Source organism: Colletes latitarsis, chromosome 6 (assembly GCF_051014445.1).
Source record: "Colletes latitarsis isolate SP2378_abdomen chromosome 6, iyColLati1, whole genome shotgun sequence".
NCBI classification, from domain to species: domain Eukaryota; kingdom Metazoa; phylum Arthropoda; class Insecta; order Hymenoptera; family Colletidae; genus Colletes; species Colletes latitarsis.
In genome coordinates this window covers 25,946,762-25,971,342 of record NC_135139.1, presented here as the reverse complement: position 1 = coordinate 25,971,342, position 24,581 = coordinate 25,946,762, and the positions used below count along the sequence as shown (strand labels likewise).

At 38.4% G+C, this 24,581-nt stretch overlaps 2 protein-coding genes across 3 annotated transcripts in view; one reads left to right on the top strand and one right to left on the bottom strand.

The window, feature by feature from the left end:
• Positions 1-23,894, bottom strand: part of LOC143342966 (uncharacterized) — a 39,734-nt gene extending 15,840 nt beyond the window's left edge. Inside the window, exon 1 of the mRNA XM_076767335.1 lies at positions 23,838-23,894. The gene's annotated coding sequence lies outside the window, so the exon portion shown is untranslated. The remainder of the gene's footprint in view (positions 1-23,837) is intronic.
• On the top strand, positions 2,414-20,728 carry Axed (BTB/POZ domain-containing protein axundead). 2 transcript variants are annotated; one of them, XM_076767359.1, is made up of 7 exons: positions 2,414-2,667; positions 3,763-4,134; positions 13,691-13,932; positions 14,411-14,583; positions 15,935-16,191; positions 17,077-17,471; positions 19,857-20,728. In XM_076767359.1, the coding sequence occupies exons 2-7, from the start codon at positions 3,948-3,950 to the stop codon at positions 20,070-20,072; spliced, it is 1,470 nt and encodes a 489-aa protein (XP_076623474.1). In that variant the 5' UTR covers positions 2,414-2,667; positions 3,763-3,947; the 3' UTR covers positions 20,073-20,728. The 2 variants fall into 2 exon arrangements, with proteins under 2 accessions (XP_076623474.1, XP_076623475.1); XM_076767360.1 differs by lacking the exons at positions 2,414-2,667; positions 3,763-4,134 and adding an exon at positions 12,030-12,232.
• Positions 23,895-24,581: the final 687 nt, after the last annotated feature.

The window sequence follows — 24,581 nt, the reverse complement described above, 5'->3', positions numbered from 1 at the left end:
CGAAATGGTCTTATAAACGATCGTGTTGCCTGGCAAGTTTTCAGGTATCACCGTTACGAATTACTCGCGCGCGAAACCGTCGCGAACGATCGGTTCGGGGAGCTTTGAGTAAACCGACGCGCGCGTTTACAAACGGCTAGTATTTTCCCACCGTGTGTCGCCAGCAATAACCTCTCTCGTGACTCGGATTGCGAAAATACTCGACGCGTCGGCTGACTTTCCAGCAAACTTGATTCAATTTTATTTATAACATTCTCCCTCCATCTATAAATCACGGCTTCGAGAAGGAAGAATCTACAACGTCTTTTAACGTATAAACGAGCACTTGTATCTATATTGAATATGCTTTTAGGAACTTTTTTTAAATTGTCTAGCTACGCGTGATGATTGCCAACCGCGAGTGAATTTAATTAGCAATCGAGGGTCACTTCCATGACCGTGAACGACGTCGCGGAGTGACTTACGTCTGGCAAAGTGACTAAACGACACGATGGGGTTGGTTTACCCTTCCAGTGATCTAACAGAGGGTGCCCTATAATATAGATACCAACATTCTGGTTCACAGAGCACATCAAAGGAAACAAACAAAGTTTTATCGAACTTACACTGGTCTACGACTCGATTGTTTTCAAGAGATATCAATTTATAATGTAAAGAAATTTATTCGTAACATTTATTCGACATTTTGTGTAAATCCTGCTTTATGGGTTCAACATTCTAATTTTTATTTATTATTTCTTTCATTGTACTAGTGATATACATTAGGATCCCCCATTAAAATTGTTCCTTCTGAATTTCTTTCCCTATTCATATTTATCATCAATTTCTGTTTATCATCAAATTGTTTTAACTTCTTATTTACAGATTAACTTTTCTCTTTTTCATATTAACGAGGTAATTAATACCCCAATTAGACAACCGATAGAGAACTATAATATAAACAGTGTAGAATTAATAATTATGTCAAATAATACCGGTTTTCTCCTCCCGAGCGGTCACCCATCCCAAAGTGCTGGACTCGAACGCGTCCAAACGCGCTGCACTTCGATATTCCGTACGAGAGCCAGCGTCTCCAACGCGCCACGACCTCTGACAAGTTTCATTTTAATTTAAACCCTTAAATAAATGTACGAAAAACTGGACAATTACAAAAACAACGGCTCGATTCATAAGAAACAACCTTTCTTTCATTTACCGGCGAATCACCGTTATAAATAAAAAGAGGCGATTTTTAACTTTCGGTTTTGCGATTCGTAATCGTGCGTGGAAATCGTCTGGTCCGCCGGTAAGAAATTCCGTCTTCGTATTGGCGAAACAGGATATTTTAAACGAATTGCATATTAGTATCAAGGTCGTTTCGACTGTCTCGCAGTTGTTGGAACAGTTGTGTAACCGTACTCTTTGCCATCTTGCTCGAAACACGGTCTCGTTCGATATCGAGCAAGGATAACTCGCGACTGTTTCAAAAATTAAAATTTGACGATAATTAAAATTGCTTATCGCTCGTGGACAACGCTGGTTATTCAAAACTATATCGACTAGGTAACATTACGAAATTTAAATCGAGCTCACTGGAGGCTGACCATAATTTCGAGCGTAGAACAGACGTTCACGTTGTTCAGAGAAATTTTCAACTCGCTGATAAGCGACAGAGAAATTTAAAAGCTATCGAATGAGGCTGAATTTAGTCGCGAATTTTCTAACGGTATCGGAAAGCGTGCCAGGTGTAATGGGAGCACTTCGACAATCAAACATCGAGCTAATTGCAGCTGTCGTCCGACACCTTACGAGCGCTGAAACGACAGTATTTATTTAGATCGTTCGCGACCTCGTTGCATTAGACAATGCTACCCTATTCAAACGTTTCTCGTTAAAAAAAAAAAATCTAAAATCTAAATTTAATTTCCCTCGATTTCATCGTCTTCAGCTTTAACAATTCTATTCCAATTTCTGAAAATGGAATTCTCCGATCCTTCGACTTCAAACTTGCGACTTCTTCCAAGATCCGCCATCTTTGTTTCTCGTAAATCATCCACAAATTACACTTTCGTCGAGCGAGGGAAAATTCCTACGAACGTCTCGTTTACGGTGATTCTCCAGAGATGAAAATTTCCTTTTGATATTGGGTTTATTCCATTTTTCATCTTGTGTCTCGACGTTCTCCATCTCTCTCGTTACTGCGTTTTCCAAGATTCTCGCTAGCGCTCGTCCGGTCGGTAAGCGAGGTTTTATTCCGTTCTCGCTTTATTCACGGAGCACGATGCACACCCACACACGCTTACGTGCGTCTACAAAAGATTAATCACGTGATTCCTTGTAGACAGGATGCTGGCGGTCGCTTTTGAAACCACAAAAGCGCATCGACTTACTGCTGGTCGGTTCATTCCTCGGTGTGTCTTTCGCGCGGCACGTGTTTTGGCGGGAACGGCTCTTTGAAGTGGTCTCGTTTCGCGAACGATCGCTTCCTCGTTGTTACCGTTCCCCGATATTTGTTTTCGCGGCGAGAAGGATCCTCGAAGGTGTCTCCTATAGAAAATGCACGCGTGGCTGCGGCAGTGAATCGATGTGTTTATAATTATGCAACGTGAATTTGTGCGAAAATTTTACAAGGATCGAACGAGAAACGCGTTTCCAAATACTGTCAGCTTTTGAACAAATATTTTACACGTATGGTTTTTCCATCGGCTGGTATTTGCTTCGACACGTTAGCTGTTTCATATTGTCCAAGAAAACGAAACTTTGTTTTCAATACTTTGTTTCTTCAAATGTTTGAAATCCAAGAGTCCTATCTAGATTTATTTTCTTTAACATCTTGAAAATTAATTGTTCACTTGAAGTTTAATTTATTAACTGTGACTTGTGTTAAAAGCGTGGATATGCTGAAAACATTGTTTTTCCCCTGTGTATTTTTTGAGTAAATTTAATCTGTGATATATGCATTCAGCACCACCATTTTGGGTGCTATTCTCACCCTTTCGAAACGAACAATAAAAATAAATTAACTGTTAGATACGAAGAAGAATACAGTAAAGTTTTCGTCTCGATACAATATGGCGTAACTTTCGAGGGAAAAATTTATCGATCTCGAAAGAAATCCTAGGGATCGAGACTTTAAAAGTATTTGTCTCTAGAAATTTTCTAAGACACGATCTATACAGGGTGTTCGGCCACCCATAGGAAAAATTTTAATGGGAAATTCTAGAGGCCAAAATAAGACGAAAATCAAGAATATCATTTTCTTGATGGAGGTTTCGTTAAAAAGTTATTAACAATTAAATTCAAAAGTTTCAAATCGTTCTGGAAAAATTATTTTTAGTTAGAGGGATCAATAACAATCATTTTTGGTGAATACGTATACCTTCGAAATCCTATCCACTTTTGAGAAAAAAATTCGAGTAGGTATTGAAATTTTTAGACGAAATTAAAAAATTTCAAATCATACTAAAAAAATTATATTTAGTTACAGGGGTCAATTATAAGCATTTTTGGTGAATAGACATACCCCTGAAATCCTACCCATTTTCGAGAAAAAAATTCAGTACGGACGGAACTTTAAACGTTAATAACTTTTTAACAAAGCCTCCATCAACAAATTGGTATTCTTGATTTTCGTCTTATTTTGGCCTCTAGAATCTCCCATTAAAATTTTTTCCAGGTTTGGCCGAACACCCTGTATTCGTTACAATTTCTTTCTTTTTAACGTTAATTTACTCAAAAATGTTCAACCGCGATATCTAATCAGAAATACATTTTTTCTACCAGAATTCTAGACGAAACGACGGAGCAGTTTTTAAATTGGTAATTTAGATTCTTTGGGGAAGAGAAAAGAATAATTTTACAATCCTCTAGGTTGGGTTTGCGAATAAACGATTATCGTTGAATATCGAAGGGGATATTTGCAAGATAAACTGATCTATCCTGAACTGTTTTCGTGTCTGCGGGACTTGATGACATCGGAACTCCTCGACTGTTTCGCGTGTGGCCTGTTGCGGGTTCCGATCGAATGGATCGTTTCCCTCGCGATCGCGTTCTACGAGAATTGCTTCGACAAAATCGACGGTAACTTCGTAAACATGCGGCTGCCCGCGTTTGGGAAAAAATCCGCGAACCCGGATGAAGAACCCGGAACGAAAGGTGAGCGATTTATTAAAAATTAACAATCAAACAACTGTAAAACTCGCTAATTACAAATATCGTTAATCTCATTCGAAATGATGCTTGGTAAAATCCGAAGTTAAAAAATCGTGAAACGGTCTTTTGCTAAAATATCAAACAGGGGCAGCAAAGGAGGTATTCGACGTTTTTTTAAGAGATGTTCTTGTTTTTCAAAAAAATACAATTACTTTAATCGGGCGAGTCTTCCGCGTTTCGAACAAAAACGCCGTTGTTCCGAGACCAGAACACATCCTGGTTCGTTCGATGCGACCAGGACCTTGAGAAAAAGCACAGCCGTTTTTCAAGGTTTCGTCGATACGCTGCAATTCCGTTAAACAACTAATTTTCGCACATTTTGCCATTGTTAGCCAACGCAGCCGCGTGCTAATAATTCAATTCGCACGTTTTCGTTTCACGTAACACTCACAACTTTTATACGGATTTATAAAAGCTATATCGAGAACCAGTTTGAGCTGCCACAGGCTAGAAATTCTCTTTGTTCTCGAAGGGTGCAAATATCGAAGGTCTGAAACGTTATCGACTGTTCTACCAATCTTTTCCTCTGACTCATTGACGGCTGAGAAACCCCATAATAGTACTCATTGTGTATTTCAGCCCCCTAATCACATATCAAACGATAGAAGATTTACAATTACGATATTCTTCGATTCTAAGGGAATAAAGTTTTAACGAGAGGACACAATTTCTGGGACCAACCTGTATTCCTGACAATGTTTTAACGTTTCGAAATCGCGCTCGGATTAATTTATCTTGAAAACAAGTTTTTAATCTAAAGAAAAAAACAGGCGCTCAACGAAGGCGATTACGATTCTTAAACGAAAACTGTTGTGCATACGAGACGTTCGTTACTGTTTCAAGGCTCCGCCTCGAACACTCGCACGCTCCTATTTCGACTCGCTGCTTCGCCCTTTTTCTTTGTTTATTGCGCAGATTTTTCGCTTTCAGAATTATACTGTCGCCGCGGCTTTCGTCCGATCTACTGGACCGTGACGAATCAACGCTCGAACAAAAAGGCTCCATTTTTTTTCTTCGAATCATTAATCTGAAGCCCCTCTTAAAACTCTTGCAATAAATTAGAAAAAATATAGTTGAATATACTGAAATAGTTTCGAATGAAAGTTTTTTGTTGCTTCGTTCGAACGATTGAAGATTACGATTGAAGATTATTATATGGGTTGTGGATTACAACTCTTGTAAGAAATTAGAAAAAATATAGTGGAATATTTCCCACTGGAATAGTTTGGTATTAAAGTTTTTTGTTGCTTCGAACGATTAAAATACGGACATTGATAAAATGCAATTAACTGATATTAATAGTAAAAATAAAGTGATTACGATTAAAGATTATTATATAGGTTATGGATTACGATCGGCTCAAGGCTCCATTTATGTTCTTCGAATCATAAATCTGAAGCCTCTGTTAGAACTCTTGCAATAAATTAGAAAAAATATAGTTGAATATACTGAAATAGTTTCGAATGAAAGTTTTTTGTTGCTTCGTTCGAACGATTGAAATACACACGTTGATAAAATGCAATTAGTAGCGAAAATAAAGTGATTACGATTGAAGATTATTATATGGGTTGTGGATTACGATCGACACAAAAGGCAGGGATTATATGCGGGCGAAGGAGAATGAAATGGAAGTTACGATTGATTTAATGGCCCGTAGTAAACTCGAGATGCTCCAGCCATTGAAGAAATATACATTGTGTTCGGCCACCCCTGGGAAAAATTTTAATGGCGGATTCTAGAGGCCAAAATAAGAAGAAAATCAAGAATACCAATTTGTTGATGGAGGCCTCGTTAAAAAGTTATTAACAACTAAATTCAAAAATTTCAAATCATTCTGGAAAAATTATTTTTAGTTAGAGGGGTTAGTTACAATCATTTTTGGTGAATACATATACCTTCGAAATCCTATCCACTTTTGAGAAAAAATGATTTGATTTTCGTCTTATGTTGACCTCAAGAATCTCCCATTAAAATTTTTCCCAGGGTTTGTCGAACACCCTGTATACGTTAAAGACTTCCCGCATGCGATTCATTTAAAACTCGAACACTATTAGTAGATTGTTCTTAATTCGAAGCATTTAAAAAATATATTTCCGATTCATATTCGATTGAAATAGTCAATTTTATCATCGATATTCACAAGAAAAGGCGTCGTTGATAAAATTGCTCACCGACAAGCACAATTATTGGCGATATAATAAATTTGTCAAGTCGCAAACCATTAGCCTTTCGTTTCGTTTCTCGAGACCTCTCCGACAATTTGTTTTAAGTTATGCGTACACGTGTTTCGCGAAAGAGTACACCAATATTAACTCCTAATGTCATTGTAATCTATACCGATTAATATTTATGTGTACCGTAACCTGACGCACAAATATTTTCCATACTTTCACCGAGCTACGAAAACTATTCGCGATACTTTGAACTCACGATAGCCAGTGTGTATCCTCACTCTGCGTCATCCTGATCACCCTGGCCTAATCTTTTCTTCGTCCCCCCTCTGTTTCTTAATTTTTAAAAATCCTACGTTTCCTAAGGCAACGCTGATTTTAAAAAATTTGTTTAAATATGTAAAATTAAAGTATTTTATACTCGTCCAATAAAATTTTGTCTAAGATCATCGCTCGGTTCTTCTGTTTACATTCCTACGTTTCTCGTTACGACGAATTCGAAAATGATTACCGGAGATACAATTTTTATTACGTCGTTACGTAAGTAAATAGACCATTACTGCTCGTCGTTGCGTACAGCCATTCGTCGCTGCAAGTTTTCTACGCGAACTTATCGATATGTGTCACAGGTATACTTACGCACTTAAAGTGCTTTCCATTTTCAATTGGACACTGTTATCTATAAACGTTGCTCCGTAATTCCGCTATTTTCACGATACAAGGACTTAAGAACATCGGTTATCGTCGACCAATTTTCGCGTAATAACGGAAATATGGCTACCGGGGCGTTCTCGTTTGAATAAAGATACTCGAATCCCCGGCGATCGGCTATTTGCGATGCATTTTTTACGTCGCTGTTGGCACTACGCTCTTCTAATTACAATTTTCCCTCGTTTATTTCATGGGATTCTTTCCTTCGCGCGGCTAATTGTTCCATTCACTTTTTGCTGCGTCTCTTTCCCTCCTGCGTGTTGTGTAAAACACGGTTCTACCGTACAAATTCACCGCTTCTTAAATTCTTCTAGATTCCAATACAAACGGGAAAATATGGAAGATTATTATTATATCATTGCTCTTAACAATTAGCTATTTCTTTCAAAGCACGAGAATACGTCGAGTCACTCCTTTTTGTTGCACTTTGTCTCCATTGAGGAACCACACAATGGAACAGGTGTCTCCAAACGACCGATTTTTACAATCGTATACGAATTTGTATACGTTTAACTCTTCGTATACTATTAACACAGGTGTATTCGGAAACATATAACATATTAACATATTTGTAATATATTTTCGAAAAAAAAAAATTTCTAATCCCCACAGTTTTTTGCAATGAATTTTTTCCCCTCTCTGTTTATACGTTTCGCTGGAATTCTTCTCTTCGCCTAATCGTTCCGTTTACTTTTTACTATTCTTCTTTCGTTCCGTGTGCTGTGTCGAAACACGTGTGTTTTTATCATACAAATTCACGCGGCATTTTTTGTCGCGCGCGGTGATCGGCCGGTTGACGAGAGCATACAGCACGCAATAACAAGAGACAATATATTACACGTACGAGCCAGATACTTCGAGGCCACGTTGTATACGCCTTAGAAGGAAAATGTCGAAATATTTTCTCGCGCGAGACGCACGGTTTCGTTTACGAAAACGGCCGACAAAAGTCTTCGAAGCTCGAAGGGGCCAGTAGCCATTTTGGATTTCAGTCGACTTCAGTGGACAGTCGAATTGAATTTCTTCTTTACAGAAAGCTTTCTTGAATTTCCAAACTAGATAGATATCTCGAAGGGAACGTTTCAAACATTTTTTTTAAACAGTAAAATTTTTAATGGTGACTTTGTTAAAAAGTTATTAACGTTTAAAGTTCCATTCATACTGAATTTTTTTCTAGAAAGTGGGTAGGATTTCGAGGGTAGGTCTATTCACCAAAAATGATTGTAATTGACCCCCACAGCTAACAATATTTTTTTTAGAACGATTTGAAATTTTTGAATTTTGTCGAAAAATTTCACACCTTCTTGAATTTTTTTCTAGAAAGTGGGTAGGATTTCGAGGGTATGTGTAATGACCAAAAATGATTGTAATTGACCCCTGTAACCGAAAATAATTTTTCCAGAACGATTTGAAATTTTTTCTTTTCGCCGAAAAATTTCAATACCTACTCGATTTTTTTTCTCGAAAGTGGGTAGGATTTCAGGGAAAAATTTACAGAAACGATAGAAGCGTGTGATTATACTAAATTCGGTGTTCAAAATTGCTTTATCGATGTAAGAAATGTCGTTTAAAACACTGCGAAAAATGATTTTCAGACGTGGTTACCATCACTGTTGCTTCTAAATGAATTTAATTGTTTATTTAGCTATAACGGAAACGAGAAACAGTTACTCGGTATAGAATACTCGCATAATGTTGCGGATAATTACGCTGGCTGGCTCGTCAATAAAGTGTGAGAATCGATAGGGAGTTGTAGAAGGTGATATGATCGACGAAAAAATGAATCACGCCTTGAGAAAAATAAGCCACGCACACTGGTTCACTAGCAATACGCGCCAAGTATAATACACACTAACGTAACCGCGAGACAATAATTATGCTTCCCTAAAGACCTACAAATCGATTTTCCCCAACTTTAAAACGTATCAACTAATATGTTTGAAATTATATTTAAAAAGAAACGCGCATTAAAATATATTTCGTATCTCTGCTTTTACGTTTCACGTTTCCTCCTTCGTTATCATAGTTTTCTATTCTTCCTGCACGCGATACTGCTCAAACGAAATATCTAAAAGAAACTATAATTCATAACGATCGACGAAAAGTTGATTTTATTCCAAATTAAATGAGATACTGTCCAGTATAATTCCTAAATAGCATAACTACGTATCTCTGTTTAATATTTAGGAATCTGGAGTGTCTGTGCTTTTCTTCATCCCTGCTTTTACGTTTCACGTTTCGAAAAGTTGATTTTTATCCAAAATTAAATGAGATACTGCCCAGTATAATTCCTAAACAGCATAATTACGTATCTCTGTTTAATACTTAGGAATCTGGAGTGTCTGGTTAATAGCAAACAAGTGCATCCAGTGCATTCTTTTAGTCCCTTTCCGCTGCACGCAACGCCCCCGACAAAACACGGTCGATTCGCCTGTACCGAAAGAATTAATTAATCGAATTAAAAGGCCGCACCAGTGCTCGTTTAACTTAATTATCCGTGTACAGTCGGATCGCGTTAACGTCGAAATTTTCGTAAATAAACCGACCTCGCGTTTCGCCTATTTTTCCAGCAATTACACACTGTATTACGCAATATTATGTCGTACGAAACACGCGACAGGGAAAATTCAACGGAAATAAATTATTGCACTAAAATCACATTAAAACGCGAGCTGACGATCATGTTGGGGCAATTTTAAAAAGTTTCCTCGCCGTTAGGAACGTTCCAAAACTAAAATTAGCGGCGCGTCAAAGGGTCGTTGATACTCGTTGAACGTTCAAGGGCAGATTTTCTCTCACGAGGCGATATTTTCGGTTACGGGAGTAATTTTTGCTAAACTTATTCAACCCCGGTGGGCAACCAGCGCTCTAGATCCTCGTCTCTGGTGGCTCTAATTTTAGCGAAAGCGTGATTCACAAGCAACGAATGGTTTTACGATCCACAGGAATCCGTTCTGAAATCTTGAACTTCGCGCCACGTTAATTGCATTCGAATAATTCTGTTTCGAGCTATTCTAATCGCGTCTTTGCGACTCGCGTACAGAGAGTACGGTAAGAATATACGATATTCGTCGATATCTCTCGTTTCACCGAGTATCTTCCATTTTTTTTACTTCGTCGGAGTATAGGTGGCTAGACGTAACCTTGGCTGCGGCTTCTGAAACGGACTCATTCACGCACCTCTCGGGAAACTGGCGTTCGATCGAGGCTCGAACTAGTATTCGATCGAAACGCAAACGTTTTCCCACAGATTATAGAATTTTTCGAAAAAATAAATTCTTTTTTCCCGTACGCATTTAATTGTGAAAATATTGCAACGATATATAGGGTGTTCGACCAACCCTGGGAAAAATTTTAATGGGAGATTCTAGAGGCCAATATAAGATGAAAATCAAGAATACTAATTTGTTGCTGGAAATTTTTGAATTTAATTGTTAATAACTTTTTAACGGAGCCTCCATCAACAAATTGGTATTCTTGATTTTCGTCTTATTTTGGCCTCTAGAATCCCCCATTAAATTTTCCCCCAATGGTGGCCGAACACCCTGTATATTTCATTTTTTACTTTCCACCCAACGACGAGAAGAATAATTAACGGTTAAATATTTCTCTGCAACCGGATGCTCGCGTCATGTATTTCGCAGGGAATGCTAAATATTGTTGTCATGTTCCTTGTTTGTAATTCGAGCTGGCCGTATGCGTTTTATCAGGGTGCGAGCATACTGCTACTTGCAGCAGTTTCCAATGCTTCGAAGTATCGATAAAAGGCATTCCACGATACCTTATTCTCGAGATGCTTCCTCTCGAGCGAATTTACGTTCAATTATCACAAGTATTATCGCATTACAGTCGACTGATTCGTATCGATCGCTGGAATGTACCAATCGGCCTCCAAATTGATTTATATTCCCCAATTGGTGTCTTCGTCGATTCAGTTCCTTCCATTTTGTTTTTTACCATAGATATAACGTACGAAACAATTTTTAAAGTTCCAAGGTCTCGTTATCTATTGTTCGAATAAAATTTAATAGAAATACTGTTTCGTATTAACTAAAATCATCGTTGATAAATAAATATTGGAAATAGGTGGTGGAATAAAAAAAACAATTATAAAAGGAATAACTTTTAACTAAGCTTGTATTGGAAACACTAGGAAGGCACGTCTTAACGCTTTGAAAGGAACATACCCTCAGGCCCAATCGGTCCTATACTTTGTCTAAACAAGCCAAGCTAGGGGCACAGTTGCACCCTCTTGACTTGTATTTCGAGACTCTAAACGCAACATGCACGTCGATTCTCTTTTAGAAGAGAAAAACCAACAATAAAACTAGCTAGAAAGAATTGATTTTTAATTTATCTGTTTTACCATAGAGGAAGCAAGAGTTCCTCGAGTTTCCAAAGTAAAGAGCTCCGTCATCCTGTCGCGCGTAAGCGCCAGTTCGAGGAACCGATAAGGCCCAATCTCGCGGTCCACAAGAAACTACGCCGTGACCCTTGACCCTCGGGGACCTTTCCTCGGTGTTTATAAAATAACTGTCGTCGCGGTCGATAAAACGCGAGCGCGTTCGTTTACATCAAAACGAATCCCACGGGGCCTGACTCACTCGCTATAGTCGCCTGGAGTGCGATCGATCTGTCAGTCGAGCGAGGTCGCTCGCTCGGGAAGGGTTGTTGCGTCGGTCATCCGCTTAAAACGCGCGATTGTTACACGATTTACGAGAAGCGAATTAAACATCGGAACGTCTTCAAAAAATCCTTCGTTAATAATTTTAATTCAAAGGACGCGTTATTTGGACTTGTTGTTATACGATCCAAGACTTGTGGAAATTGTTTCTGTTTTCTCCAGCGTGGTAATCGTCGAGAAAATGAAAGAAATCGACGAAACACCAGTGAAAATCGTTTGGAAGTTTACATAGGAGAAACTCGAGTGACCGGGATGGTATCTCTGGTATTGCTGTCGTAAAAATTATTTATCTCCTGGACCGGAGTAGAGTTACGTTATTCTACCGGTTAATAGTAACTGGAACCGGAAATTAGAGTATGTATTCGATAAAGGAGCGTCGGATACGGGTATCTTTGGAATTGCAACTTTTCGATAAACAAAGTTTCCGAAAGTGACTAGGGCGCAAGCGTGTCTGTCAAAATGACAGTTGCTTATGGTAAGATTGGTAGATGTGATTTTCAGTATTTTATTTTAAATAATATTTCTATGACTACGGGTTAATAACGCCGGTGATAGTCTCTAAGCAACGCGTTCAATCGTTACGGAAAGTGTGATCGATAGATAGCAAAATCATAAGCTCTTTTATATTTAAAAAAACGCTCTGCTCGGAATTTTTAATCGAAAGTTTATAAATACGATCGTTTTACAATTTTTTTTATGACCATCAAGGGACGTAGAGAAGTCTTTTTCGATTAAAGTATATTCGTTAATTTGTTAAAAATTAATTTCGCGACACACCCGTATCAATAATCGATCGATAAGGGCACACCCACGTAAATAATCGATAGTTCCGATAATAGGCTTTCCTAACATCAACATTTCTTGTTGACTAAGAATAATATTTGAAAAATTCTATATTTCAACTCTATCTATACTAAAAAGAAACTCGTAACTTCGAAACGATTCTATTTTTAAAATATATATGTGTACATATTGCTATTTTGAACTTTGAGATAACGAATGGGGAATAATTCGATCGATGACCCGGAGGAAAATTGTTATAATAAAAAAAACAAAATCAATATCTAACGCGAGATACTATCTGCTACAAATATTGCCAAACCTTTGTATGGTTTAGATACTGCTGTTCTCCAGGTGTTTACAGAGCAGGACACCCATCGAGCTTCCCGATAAAAAGCGTAAAAATGAAAACCTTACTCGACGATCTTTGTGTTTTACGTCGCGTTATCCCCAACTTCGTTCGAGGAAATGATTCACGGCAGATACAATAAAAAAAAAAAGAAAAACGTGCAAACTGTCGCCATTTCTCTGGTAAATATTGCCGTAACGGGAAGTACTCGCTTCGCGAAGCGCATGAAATAATCAAAAAATGTAAATATACGAAAAATATGTATATTTTTTTAACAGTGACACAATGATGGTATTAAAACGCTTTGGTACTAAACAATTTTCTAAAAATGTTTCGTCGTTACGGTGGCATGTAGAATCAACCCCTAAAAAACTACCCCTGTGTAGATACGAAGACCCCAGAATCGAGCAAATATTGGACGATATTTTTCTTTGTTAGCAACCGTGTTTTGGAATTGAAATCTACAAGTTATTTACTGGTTACAATCATCCCCTGGAAAACTACCCCTTTGTAGATACGAAGACTCCAGAATCGAGCAAATATTGAACGATATTTTTCTCTGTTAACAACAGTGTTTTGAAATTGAAATCTACAAGTTACTTACTGGTTAGAACCATCCCCTAAAAAACTACCCCTGTGTAGATTTGAAGATTCCAATATCGAGCAAATATTGGACAATATATTTCTCCGTTAGCAACCGTGTATTTGGATCGAAACCTCCAAATTACTTCCCAAAACCAATGCAATGAAATTAAATTGATATCGAATATGTAAATATTATTGTTTTCGCGTATTTTGTTGCAGGGGACGGATCACGATGCGCCCGCGGCGAGTCTGAAAAGTCTCGCCAGAAGATCCGGGAGGGTGTACGAAACCGAATTTACTCCAAGACAATAATCCTCCCTGTGATCGCGCGACACCCCACCAAAGAAATTGTGATATTCAAGAGTTCGCCAAAGGACATGTCTCAGGTACCTCTGATCGCGAACGAAGAAACCTCCCAACGATCCACGGAATCTTCGACTAACAACATGGTGGTGCTCGAGGTGACCAACGTACTCCAAAATCAATAATTATTTTATCCACGGCGTTCTCGTTAAATTTCGGTATCGATTCTATTTGTTTAACTGTTCTCTACATCCACAGTAAAAATATCAGATTTTCTCTTGTACACTAACAAGTGTTCCTACAATAAATAAATAAATAACGTAGAGTCGAAGCCATTACTATTTGCTGCAGAGAATTTCGTTAAATTCGCCATTTTCTCCGCTACGGAGGAACACAGAAACAAAAAGAATTCTTTTCATAAGTTCGAGAAGTACTTTTTACATAACAAAAGGTTCCTTTCGGTCGAATGCTCACGTTTCTCATAAAAAAATTCGTGAAAATAGCCATCGCGGTCCAACGTGCATATTCCAACGCGATCTTCTCGACGCAGTTTTTTTTCGGTTGATAAAATTTGCATCGAACTGCGTCGCGGACGATAAATGAAAAAAGCGTCTGTTTGACTGCGGATAAATATAGGCCGGTCTACCTGGTGACACATGGAGATACTGCGTAGAAAGGGAACGACTCGCCGAGAGATCCGAATGGTTTCGAGCGATGCTCTTCGGTCCTCTCGCCCCGGCAGCTACCGATCCACCGCCATCGGTACGACTTCAACACGTGGAAAAGCGTGCTTTCGATTATCTGTTCAGGTAAATCGCGTATTAAAAAACCCGACCGACAGAGATTCCATCGATATCACGCAGCCACGTGTGCGGAATGCAGAATTCTACGATCGGGTCGAATCAATTCGACGATGTCGTTTCGAATCGTGCGTTTAAGGTACTTGAAGAAATATAATACGTCGATGAATAGTAAACGAACAATACTGCGACGGGGAACCTCCATTATCCCCAACGCGCAAAACGACTTCTTCTTTCCTTTTCTATTTGTAAAATTACATTTTTTAATTATTAATTTATCTGCACGATTCATTGGAATTAGAATTTCATTGCTTCCTATAGCGACAGCTTTTTTATATGTATTGTCACTGGTACTCGTTAATTTTATTTGTTATCCAGCGAATAATTGCGTATTATTGAATTACTTCGACAAGAATTAGCTTCGTAGGGGACTTGTTTCTCTGAATAATGGAACGTTGAAATAACGGAGGTTCCAACGTATTGCTGGTCATAAATTTAGAAAACTGTAATTACTGTTTATGTGTGCTTACTACGACTGATTGTCGTTTACTCGCGCGAATAGAATAATTTTTCGGCTCTCCTCCGGAGTATATCGATATACAGGGTGTTTGGTCACCACTCCCAAAATTTTAATGGGAGATTCTAGGGGATAAAATGAAATTTGTTGATTTTGGCTTATTTTGTCCTTTAGAATCTCCCATTAAAATTTCTTCCAAGGGTGGTCGAACGCCCTGTACATTTATAAACAGTGAATCTTCGTTTGCACGTAAGACGATGGACGGAAGAGAAAAATTTGAATTATTAATTTCGATCCCCCGAAGACAGTTGCGGAATCGATAGAAGGGGAGACGAAGGTCACCCAACGTCGCACAAAATAACTAGCTCTACCCCATTGTAGAACCAAGGTCTCGAGGGGGGTTTCTACCCAAACGATAAAGGGAATAATACAAGTTTCAAGAGTACAGTGAGTTCCACAAATATACCTCAGCTACGCAGAAATTCCAAAATATTGTCGAATGAAACAAGTATTTTCACGCGACAGAGAGAGAGAGAGAGTCTTCCAAGATCTTTCGAGATCATGTCGACGTTGTCTTTGCAGACAATCGCGGTGGTGGGTACGATCGCGTATTTCTGGATCATTTTTCTGATCGCGTTCCCGTTGGTGGTTACTTGCAAACGAAAATTGACCAGATCTCGACGCTCTGGGCAGAGATGCTGCAGATGCAGAGCACCGAACAATTATTCTTCTAAGAAAATTTAAAAGTGTGGTTAGAAATACGCGCACGAACGACACGCGCGACCCGTTAGGCAACTGTCTGCGTTCGGTATCGACCACGAAGTCCGTAAATTTTCTGCGCAGATATCTTCTCGACGAGCCGATACATTTCCAATCGGTGTCGACGGCTAGAGCCACCCTCGACGCGGCCCACCAGTACCTTTGCTCGGAATTGGCTCGTCTGGCGGTCGAGTACCTCGAAAGGAACCTGAACGCGAGCACCGTCCTCGAGATCTATCAAGGTCTCAACCTCTACGCGACCCACGCGACTTCCGGCCTCTCGAGGTCGCCCAATTCGCCCACCGCGCCACCAATCCCCGGAGACGACGCTGGTGAAATAGGTATTGTGATCACTGTGTTTCTGTGTTTTTAATTCGCCAATTTCCACACAGCAACATTGCAAAATTTGTCGGGTACGGGAAGGATCCACGTTGTAAATCATTTTTCAAAATTGAAATATCGATTTTTCCCGCTCTGTGCCGAAAGAAAGAGAATTAGCTATTTTATTTGATTTTCAATAGCCAAGTAAGCGTAGAATGTTCTCCCAGTTTTGGGTATTCGTTGAAATTTAAATCTGAATTGTTTTCAAAATACAATTATCAGGTCTTAAAATTAATTAATGGTCAGATATTCCCGATGTTATCGGGCAACGTAGGCCGATTACCAGATTGCTCGAGCGACTTTATCCAACGGTGAAGTGTAAATAAAAAATTAAACGTTCGATAAAAATCCCACCGTATCGAATAGATTACTTGTTCCGTCCCCCAAAAATTTGGTTGAGATTTTTAAAAGTGACCACCCACTGTAAAAATTGATTTCTAGCACTTGAAATCAGCTGGAGATACTATAAAGTTACAAGATCCCGTAGTGTTACGAAACAGGAAGTAAATGCAATAAAACCTAATGAACCTATCTCCTTATCTTCACTGTACACACTGTAGAATCGTTTCACCAAAGTTGTACCGAATAAAGCGTTACAAGCTGTCTTCCCAGAAACGAAGATATCGACATGTTCTTTTAAATGGAACGTGGAATTATCCTCTTGCTATAAATCGAATAACCTGTAAATCGATCTAGCTTAAATAATATAAAGAATAATACCACCTTACAGTAAAAAGAATCCCCTCCTTTCAGGGACCATTTAAATAAAAAGAAATGAAGTTGATATCTTTGTTTTTGTCACACGAGTACGATGTTACACACGAGTTTCCTCTGAAACGATATAGCCGCGGTCTGTACGCGACTGCTCGACGCCTGTCTGGCCATAATCGACGCGGAGCCGGAAGTGGTCTTCGGCCAGGAGCGCTTCGAGGAGCTGAGCGTCGCAGAAGTGGAGGAATTGGCGTGTCGCGATACTCTGAGGCTGACCAACGAGTCTGTCCTGTTCCACGCGTTGGACAGGTGCGCTGCATCCGAGTGCAGAAGGGCCGGCGTGGAACCATCGGCCAGCAACAAGAGGGCAGCTCTATCAGACGAAGTTTGGTACAGCGTTCGGTACCCTCTAATGACGGACAGAGAGTTCATCGAAGGACCAATGGCCAGCGGCGTACTCTCCAGCGAAGAGTCCGCTTTCATCGTTGCCAGGATTCTCGGACACACTCAAAGTCGCGACGGAAACGAGGTAGTTCTAACATTATTTCAAACTTCGGTGTGTAAACTGCAATTATGTACGTTTCTAATACCACACACAGTTTTAGTTGTTACTTCCTGGCTCCATATTCGTACCCACTGGAACCGGGAAGTTTCTTATGCATTTTTCCCCCCATTTATTTTTATCCATTGTTTATTGCACTTGCAATTACTTTTTATTTACGAATTATAATTAACGAGCAAATAATGACCAATTTTGCAATATCGATAGAGAGATATTAATATATGTAAAGAGTGTAGAGAAATCAATATATTGAGGGTTTTTTTCCCCGAGCGGTCACCCATCCCGTGCTGCACGCGGCCCAATGATGCTGCACTTCTGCGATCGGACAATGAACCAGCGTCTCCAACGCGTCATACCGCTGACAAGTTTCATTCGTAATTTAAACCCTTTAATATCTTAATGCATGAAACAGTGGACTTCTGTTCTGCCACTATTTTGATAATTTATATTACGATGGATCAAATTCTCACGAGAAATGCACGGTCGAGCACGTTTTAAGCCTGAAGTGAACTACAACAATCTTATCGGGGGTTGATACTTATCTCATTTTTGAAACTAGTGACCGTGATCATTATCAGGCACTGCTCTTTTATCTGTTCCTTGACTTATTGGTTTAACCGCGTGTCTAAACACCGCTTAACGGGAGACCATTCTATCGAATTATTATTCCAGTCTTCGGCCATCTTTCGCGCGGCGTGTACCGTTCAGTTTTTCGCTTTTCGCGTCGACCGATTTAAATAGAAAATAAACGGATCTTACGATGCGTTGAATCGCATTATTGGAAAGTGGTGACGAATAAAAATGCATAGTACATTGGAAGACATGCCTAGAGCGAACAAACGATCGAACAAACGTATGAGAATGGTAGTGTCAGGAATCGCTTATGTAGCAGACTCGTGTTCTATGGTGATCACTATACAGAAAATCAATTTATCGTGTAACTGAAATGTGCTAAATGTCGAATTGCAGTTATAATATTACCGGTGGTTTTCTAAACTCTTGCTCGTGTATTTTACTTTCATTATTTACTTGGACACTTAACAACTCATTAAGAATATTATCGCTGCATTTTCATTTAGCAATTGGCGGAAAGATATTATTACTTTAATCATCGAGAGACACCGACTCTGCACGAGTCTCGTTTCGATACTCACAACAACCATATCAGTTATCACAACGTATGCTGTCAGACAAATAATTGTTCGGGCTAGTGAAGCAACTCCTGATTAGGATTTCTAACAATGTAGTAAGTTCGGAACTAATAGTTTAAAAATCACGTTTTTCGTATACAAAAAGTTATTATTATTCTGTAGATTCTCCATTGTAAACATAAACGCTCTCGAACAGTAGTTCACTGTGAGATCACTGTTGTAAATGATTATTTCAAGTAACTGTGTTAATCATTAATTACTACTCCAAGTACACGTGTAATCTGCAATCACAAATCAGTGATTTGTAATCATTTGATGAAAAAATACTTTATCTTTTACTGTCTTTACGACTCTTATATTAATGATTGATCGATTAAATTATAATTAAAAGCTTGCTAATTTCGAAATCAAACAGTATCTTATGATTATATTTGATTGTTTGCTTTACTCGACAAATTAGTCGGTAATCGTACGTAGACTCTTGTAGCTATTTAATTATACATGGCTCAGGTAAAGTTCTATTGTTATACCATTGTTCGAACAATTATTATCTGCACTGTACACGTTATTCTACTGAAACTTTCAAATGCTATTATTTTTAATTTTCAGTTATTTTTTGCTTATAAAGATTAATAGATGCAAATAATAAAACTAACAAGGGGGGTTCCTGGGATGTCTAAAATAATTTTGAAAAAATTTCTAACATCTGGGCCACGTGTAACGCAATCAAAAGATTGTATTCTTTAATTGAACATTACGGAGACATGCTACGAAGAATCAAAAGTCCGAAACGTGACGAAACGACGATACTGCGTAGAGGAAACCGTAAACGAAGCAAAGTTGTAGCTAATTTGTTTAAATTTCCCAGTGCTATTCGATTCAACGTTACGTGAGTACGTGATTGGATAGTCGACAAAGAATAGCTACGTTTACCACTGTCGAAATCGAGACACGAAGTTTCGTTTCTATTTCGATAAAACAGGGTGTTCGGTCACCCCAGGGAAAAATTTTAATGAAAGATTCTAGAGGCCAAAATAAGACGAAAATCAAGAATACCAATTTCTTGATGATTTCAAACTCCTTTCGTTGATCAGAAAATCGAGTTAACTTCCGAGCGAAATTTTTTCAAACCCAATTGGACGTCTGTGAAACCATTTTACAAAGTATTTCTAAAACTGAACTCGACTTTCTCTGTTCGTAGCTTCGAAGTGCGATCGCTGGTCCACTGTCCAGACTCTCGAGTGCCCCGAGGATCGGCGTAGCGTGCTACGAGAACCAAAGTTACACGATGTCCGGTAAAAAGGAGCGACAGGACAACCGGAAGAACAGGAGGAAGGAGTGCGCGAGCCAAGGACAGAAAACTTGTGCGAGGATCGGCAACTGTCTCGTGCGCGTTCTCGCCTGTGTTTTCGATTGAACGAGCTTTCAACGAGAAACAGACGCGAACAGATAACGAAAGGAACGAACTTCCTGAATCTCATCCACAGGAAAACAGATTTTAATTACGGTTTTTCTAGAAGCCTTCGTATCCGTGTTTCGCTCGCGACAGATCGAAACGCCTACGACGATTTTATTACTCGATAAATAATTTTATTTTTTCCCGTGACAGATACATACATATATATATACATATATTAGATAAAATTTTTTTTTTAAGCGTTCCATTTTTCTACAAACACGTACGCTTTGCATCGAAACGTTTACACGCTGCCATATCGTTCGAGATTCTTTCTGTTCGTCCATTTGCTTTTTTTTGGAACATTCGAGACTCCGGCGACAGGGACGGGGAAACGTTTCACGATGTTTATTTTATAAAAATTTGAAGATTTAAGATATTTGTAGAATATTTTAATAATGGGTATTTAAAATTGATTCGTAGCGTTTCTGTAAATTATGCAAACATAATTCGAAGGTTTCCCGTGTCTCTGGCCACGAAAGAGCTGCAAGAGGCTGAGACGTTTACTTACACGTTTTGTAATGTCTTTTATTTCTCGAAGGGTTAAGAGCTTTCACGTACGACGTTCCTCCGCGTGTAAAGATGTTTCTCAGGGGAGAAAGATTTTCTTTTTTAAATCAATTACAGAGTTACGAGTGTTTTACTGTGTTTTATCAGCGGCTTTTCTACGCGGAGTACTTTATCGTTTACAAATTTTGTTATCGAGATATATTTGCTCGAACCTCGAGGTTCCAATTGGTTTCGGTATTGTAAGATAATAGTTTCGGACTTTTGAATCTTAATCCCACAGATTACTACGATCGATATCGTTTTCGATCGACGTAGCATCGATACGCTTAGGGGACCAATATTTTTACGCGAACAATTTGTTGAACTTTATGAAATTGGAAGAATGTTTTTTTATTTATCGATTCCCCGAGGAACGTTTAAGTATTTATAATTCTATGTACCGGCGATCGAAGACTAAAAATTTCACGCGGGGCGAGACTTCGTTTCTACAATAATTTCTCGACAAAAGAAAATGTCGTCGAAACCCCGTCTGGAATTTTTCGCGTTTCGTCGCCATTATTTACCACGTATCCTGTTATACGTTACTGCGGTTTATTCGCTATGTTCGTTGTGTTCATAGTTGCTGTTCAGAGTATATAGCGTTTAAATTATGAGTTATAAGCGTGGAACCATGGCTGGTCCGTGTGACTGTGCGACGTTCAACAACGAAGACTACTCGCGGAAACTTTTCTACGAAGCGTTGGAAAACGAAACGTACGATCGGTGAGCGATCGTAAATAATTTCCCTGCAACTTTCATCGTCATTTTTGTTCGCCATTTCTCGCTTCTATCGCAACGCGAACGCGAAACGACAACGATTCTCTGAATTAAACAGTCGGACGAGTACACGATTTAAATTTGGCGCGTTCGACTTGATTCCACGAGGGGAATAAAAATGGCGAATGTCGAGGGAATATACAGGGTGTTCGGCCACCCGTGGGAAAAATCTAAATGCAGGATTCTAGAGGCCAAAATAAGACGAAAATCAAGAATGCCAATTCGTCGATGGAGGCTTCGTTAAAAAGTTATTAACAATTAAATTGAAAAATTTGAAATCGTTCTGAAAAAAATATTGTTAGCTGTGGGGGTCAATTGCAATCATTTTTGGTCATTACACATACCCCCGAAATCCTACGCACTTTCGAGAAAAAAATTCCTTACCGAAAATCTAATTGACTAAATTTTTCGACAAAAAAAAAGAATTGCAAATCGTCCTAGAAAAATTATTTTCGTTTACAGGGGCCAATTGTAATCATTTTTGGTCATTACACATACCCCCGAAATCCTACGCACTTTCGAGAAAAAAATTCCTTACCGAAAATCTAATTGACTAAATTTTTCGACAAAAAAAAAGAATTGCAAATCGTCCTAGAAAAATTATTTTCGTTTACAGGGGCCAATTGTAATCATTTTTGGTCATTACACATACCCCCGAAATCCTACCCACTTTCGAGAAAAAAATTCGAGAAGGTGTGAATCTTTTCGACAAAATTGAAAAATTTCCAATCGTTCTGAAAAAAATATCGTTAGCTGTAGGGGTCAATTTCAATCATTTTTGGTCATTACACATACCCCCGAAATCCTACGCACTTTCGAGAAAAAAATTCCTTACCGAAAATCTAATTGACTAAATTTTTCGACAAAAAAAAAAGAATTGCAAATCGTCCTAGAAAAATTATTTTCGTTTACAGGGGCCAATTGCAATCATTTTTGGTCATTACACATACCCCCGAAATCCTACTCACTTTCTAGAAAAAAATTCGAGAAGGTGTGAATCTTTTCGACAAAATTGAAAAATTTCGAATCGTTCTGAAAAAAATATCGTTAGCTGTGGGGGTCAATTGCAATCATTTTTGGTGAATAGACATAACCCTGAAATCCTGCGCATTTTCGAGAAAAAAATTCAGAACGAATGGAACTTTAAACGTTAATAACTTTTTAACGAAGCCTCGTCTTATTTTGACCTCTAGAATCCCTCATTAAAATTTTTTCCAGGGATGGCCGAACACTCTGTATAGAGAGACTGGTCGATTCTTTAATTTTCTTCGACTCGCGGCATTCTCATTCTCAGGAGCCTCGATTATTTCTTCTGTCAATCGAAGATGCGAAGATGTTTACGAAAGATTGCGATCGGTGTGAGAAAGGAAATTGCGAGATTGAATGTTTTTTTTTTCTTGCGACCGGCAACCTTCTCGAGTAAAAAGATATATTTTTAGAGAATTCGCGTTGCTGTGCCAGAATTTAGTCGATAAGACGAACAATGCACGCTTTGTAACACACCTTCGTAAAAATCAAGCTACGATCGTGAATGATTAGAATAATTAAATTTTTCAAGGATACAACACGCTGACATTGTTGAAGGATCGATATTAGTTAGAATTTCAATTCGTTTTATACAAAGTAATTTATAAAAATTTGATTTCGCTGTTGAATTTATCGAAGACAATGTTTTCGTATTCTCGATCGTCCGAGGGACAAGAAATCGTATAAATTTAAGTCGAATTATCGCGTGTATTGTTACCGTTGAGTTGCATTAGATACAACGGACGCGAGATCGAAAAATCGAGGTGACGTTAATTACTTTCGCATGAATATTCATAGTCTACTCATAGTTTACGCTAGTTAATGTCACACATGATCGCGTGGGCGTGTTCTATCGTTACCATTATATGTTAGTCATTAATCACGTGTTGCTATTTGATCGATTAAATTTTATTCGTTGCGATGTTGCTTTCGATTTACATTTAAGATCGAATGTTGCTCTAATAAGTGTCGCTGAGTCTATTGCGTGTTAACGATTACTTATAAATTGGTCGATGATTCTAACTTGATTGATTATTGAATTTGAATACGTATTAGAAGTGAAACAATTTATTTGAAGCAGCGTTATCTAGGTTAGGTACGAATTAAATGTAAATACGTGTCGTATGTTTGCTGATTCGTTGCATGCATTTTGTGATAGATAATTGTACGAACCCGGAAATTACTGACAAATGAGGATGAAGCTTGCAAATGTAACAACAAATTGTAATGCAAATAAACTATGGAAAAACGATCTATCTCTGGCGTGCTACATTACATATATATATCGTATAGTATTATTTTTATCAGGGAAATGAATGTAATTCAAGAAGCACAAACGAAGAAAATAGGATTAGAATTACAAATTATTCTTACCATTTTGGTGTAAAATCCAACTTGGCCGATTCACAATGGACTAAGATAGCTGCGCCGTTAGCTATGAGAATTGCAACTAAACGAGACGAGAGTTACGACACAGACGATGTATCCAGAAACATTTCTGACCACGCATATCGTATGCCCTCTTCTCATGGATAGCGGTCAGTTGAGAAACTATTCACTGAATTAGTATCGGTGGGCTGATAGCTGTAGTGTGTGCATAAATACATGTGAGTTGACTATGCAGGGACTGAAATTCCAAAAAAATGGGCCGAAAAAATGCATTGGGTAGGTACAAAATCTACTCGTATACCTCGACTGTAATAATATTGTAGAATCTTTGATGAATCAAAACTAACCTAGCGAAGAAGCTCTGTATTCATCATAACCTATGCAAAGCGGATCGCAGCCAATTTGCTAATATTATTTAGTTCTTAATTAATAATTGCATTACCCAACCTAGAGTGATACGATTACTAATTAAACGCTAAATAATATTACCCAGGTCTCACCACGAGGAGGTTGCTGCGAATGGAGACCCGTCCTAACAGATTTCTAACCACCCTCCATTAATAAAGAACTTCTGTGCCAACGATCGTTGATCGAAGGTGAAACAAACGAAAGAGAGTTGAAAGAATTTTCAAAAGAATTTGTTTTCGAGTAAAAATAACTTGCCTAACATAATGGTTAACCAAACACCTGCCTAACTATAAATCTAAATTCTTTTATTATATCAAGAAA

What these genes read in the sequence shown, in the direction of transcription:
- Axed (XM_076767359.1), top strand. Translation starts at nt 3,948, where the DNA reads ATGACATCGGAACTCCTCGACTGTTTCGCGTGTGGCCTGTTGCGGGTT. An exon ending in GCTTTCGATTATCTGTTCAG is followed by an intron (nt 14,584 to 15,934) that starts GTAAATCGCGTA and finishes TTTTCTGCGCAG; the next exon opens with ATATCTTCTCGACGAGCCGA. An exon ending in AAAGTCGCGACGGAAACGAG is followed by an intron (nt 17,472 to 19,856) that starts GTAGTTCTAACA and finishes CTCTGTTCGTAG; the next exon opens with CTTCGAAGTGCGATCGCTGG.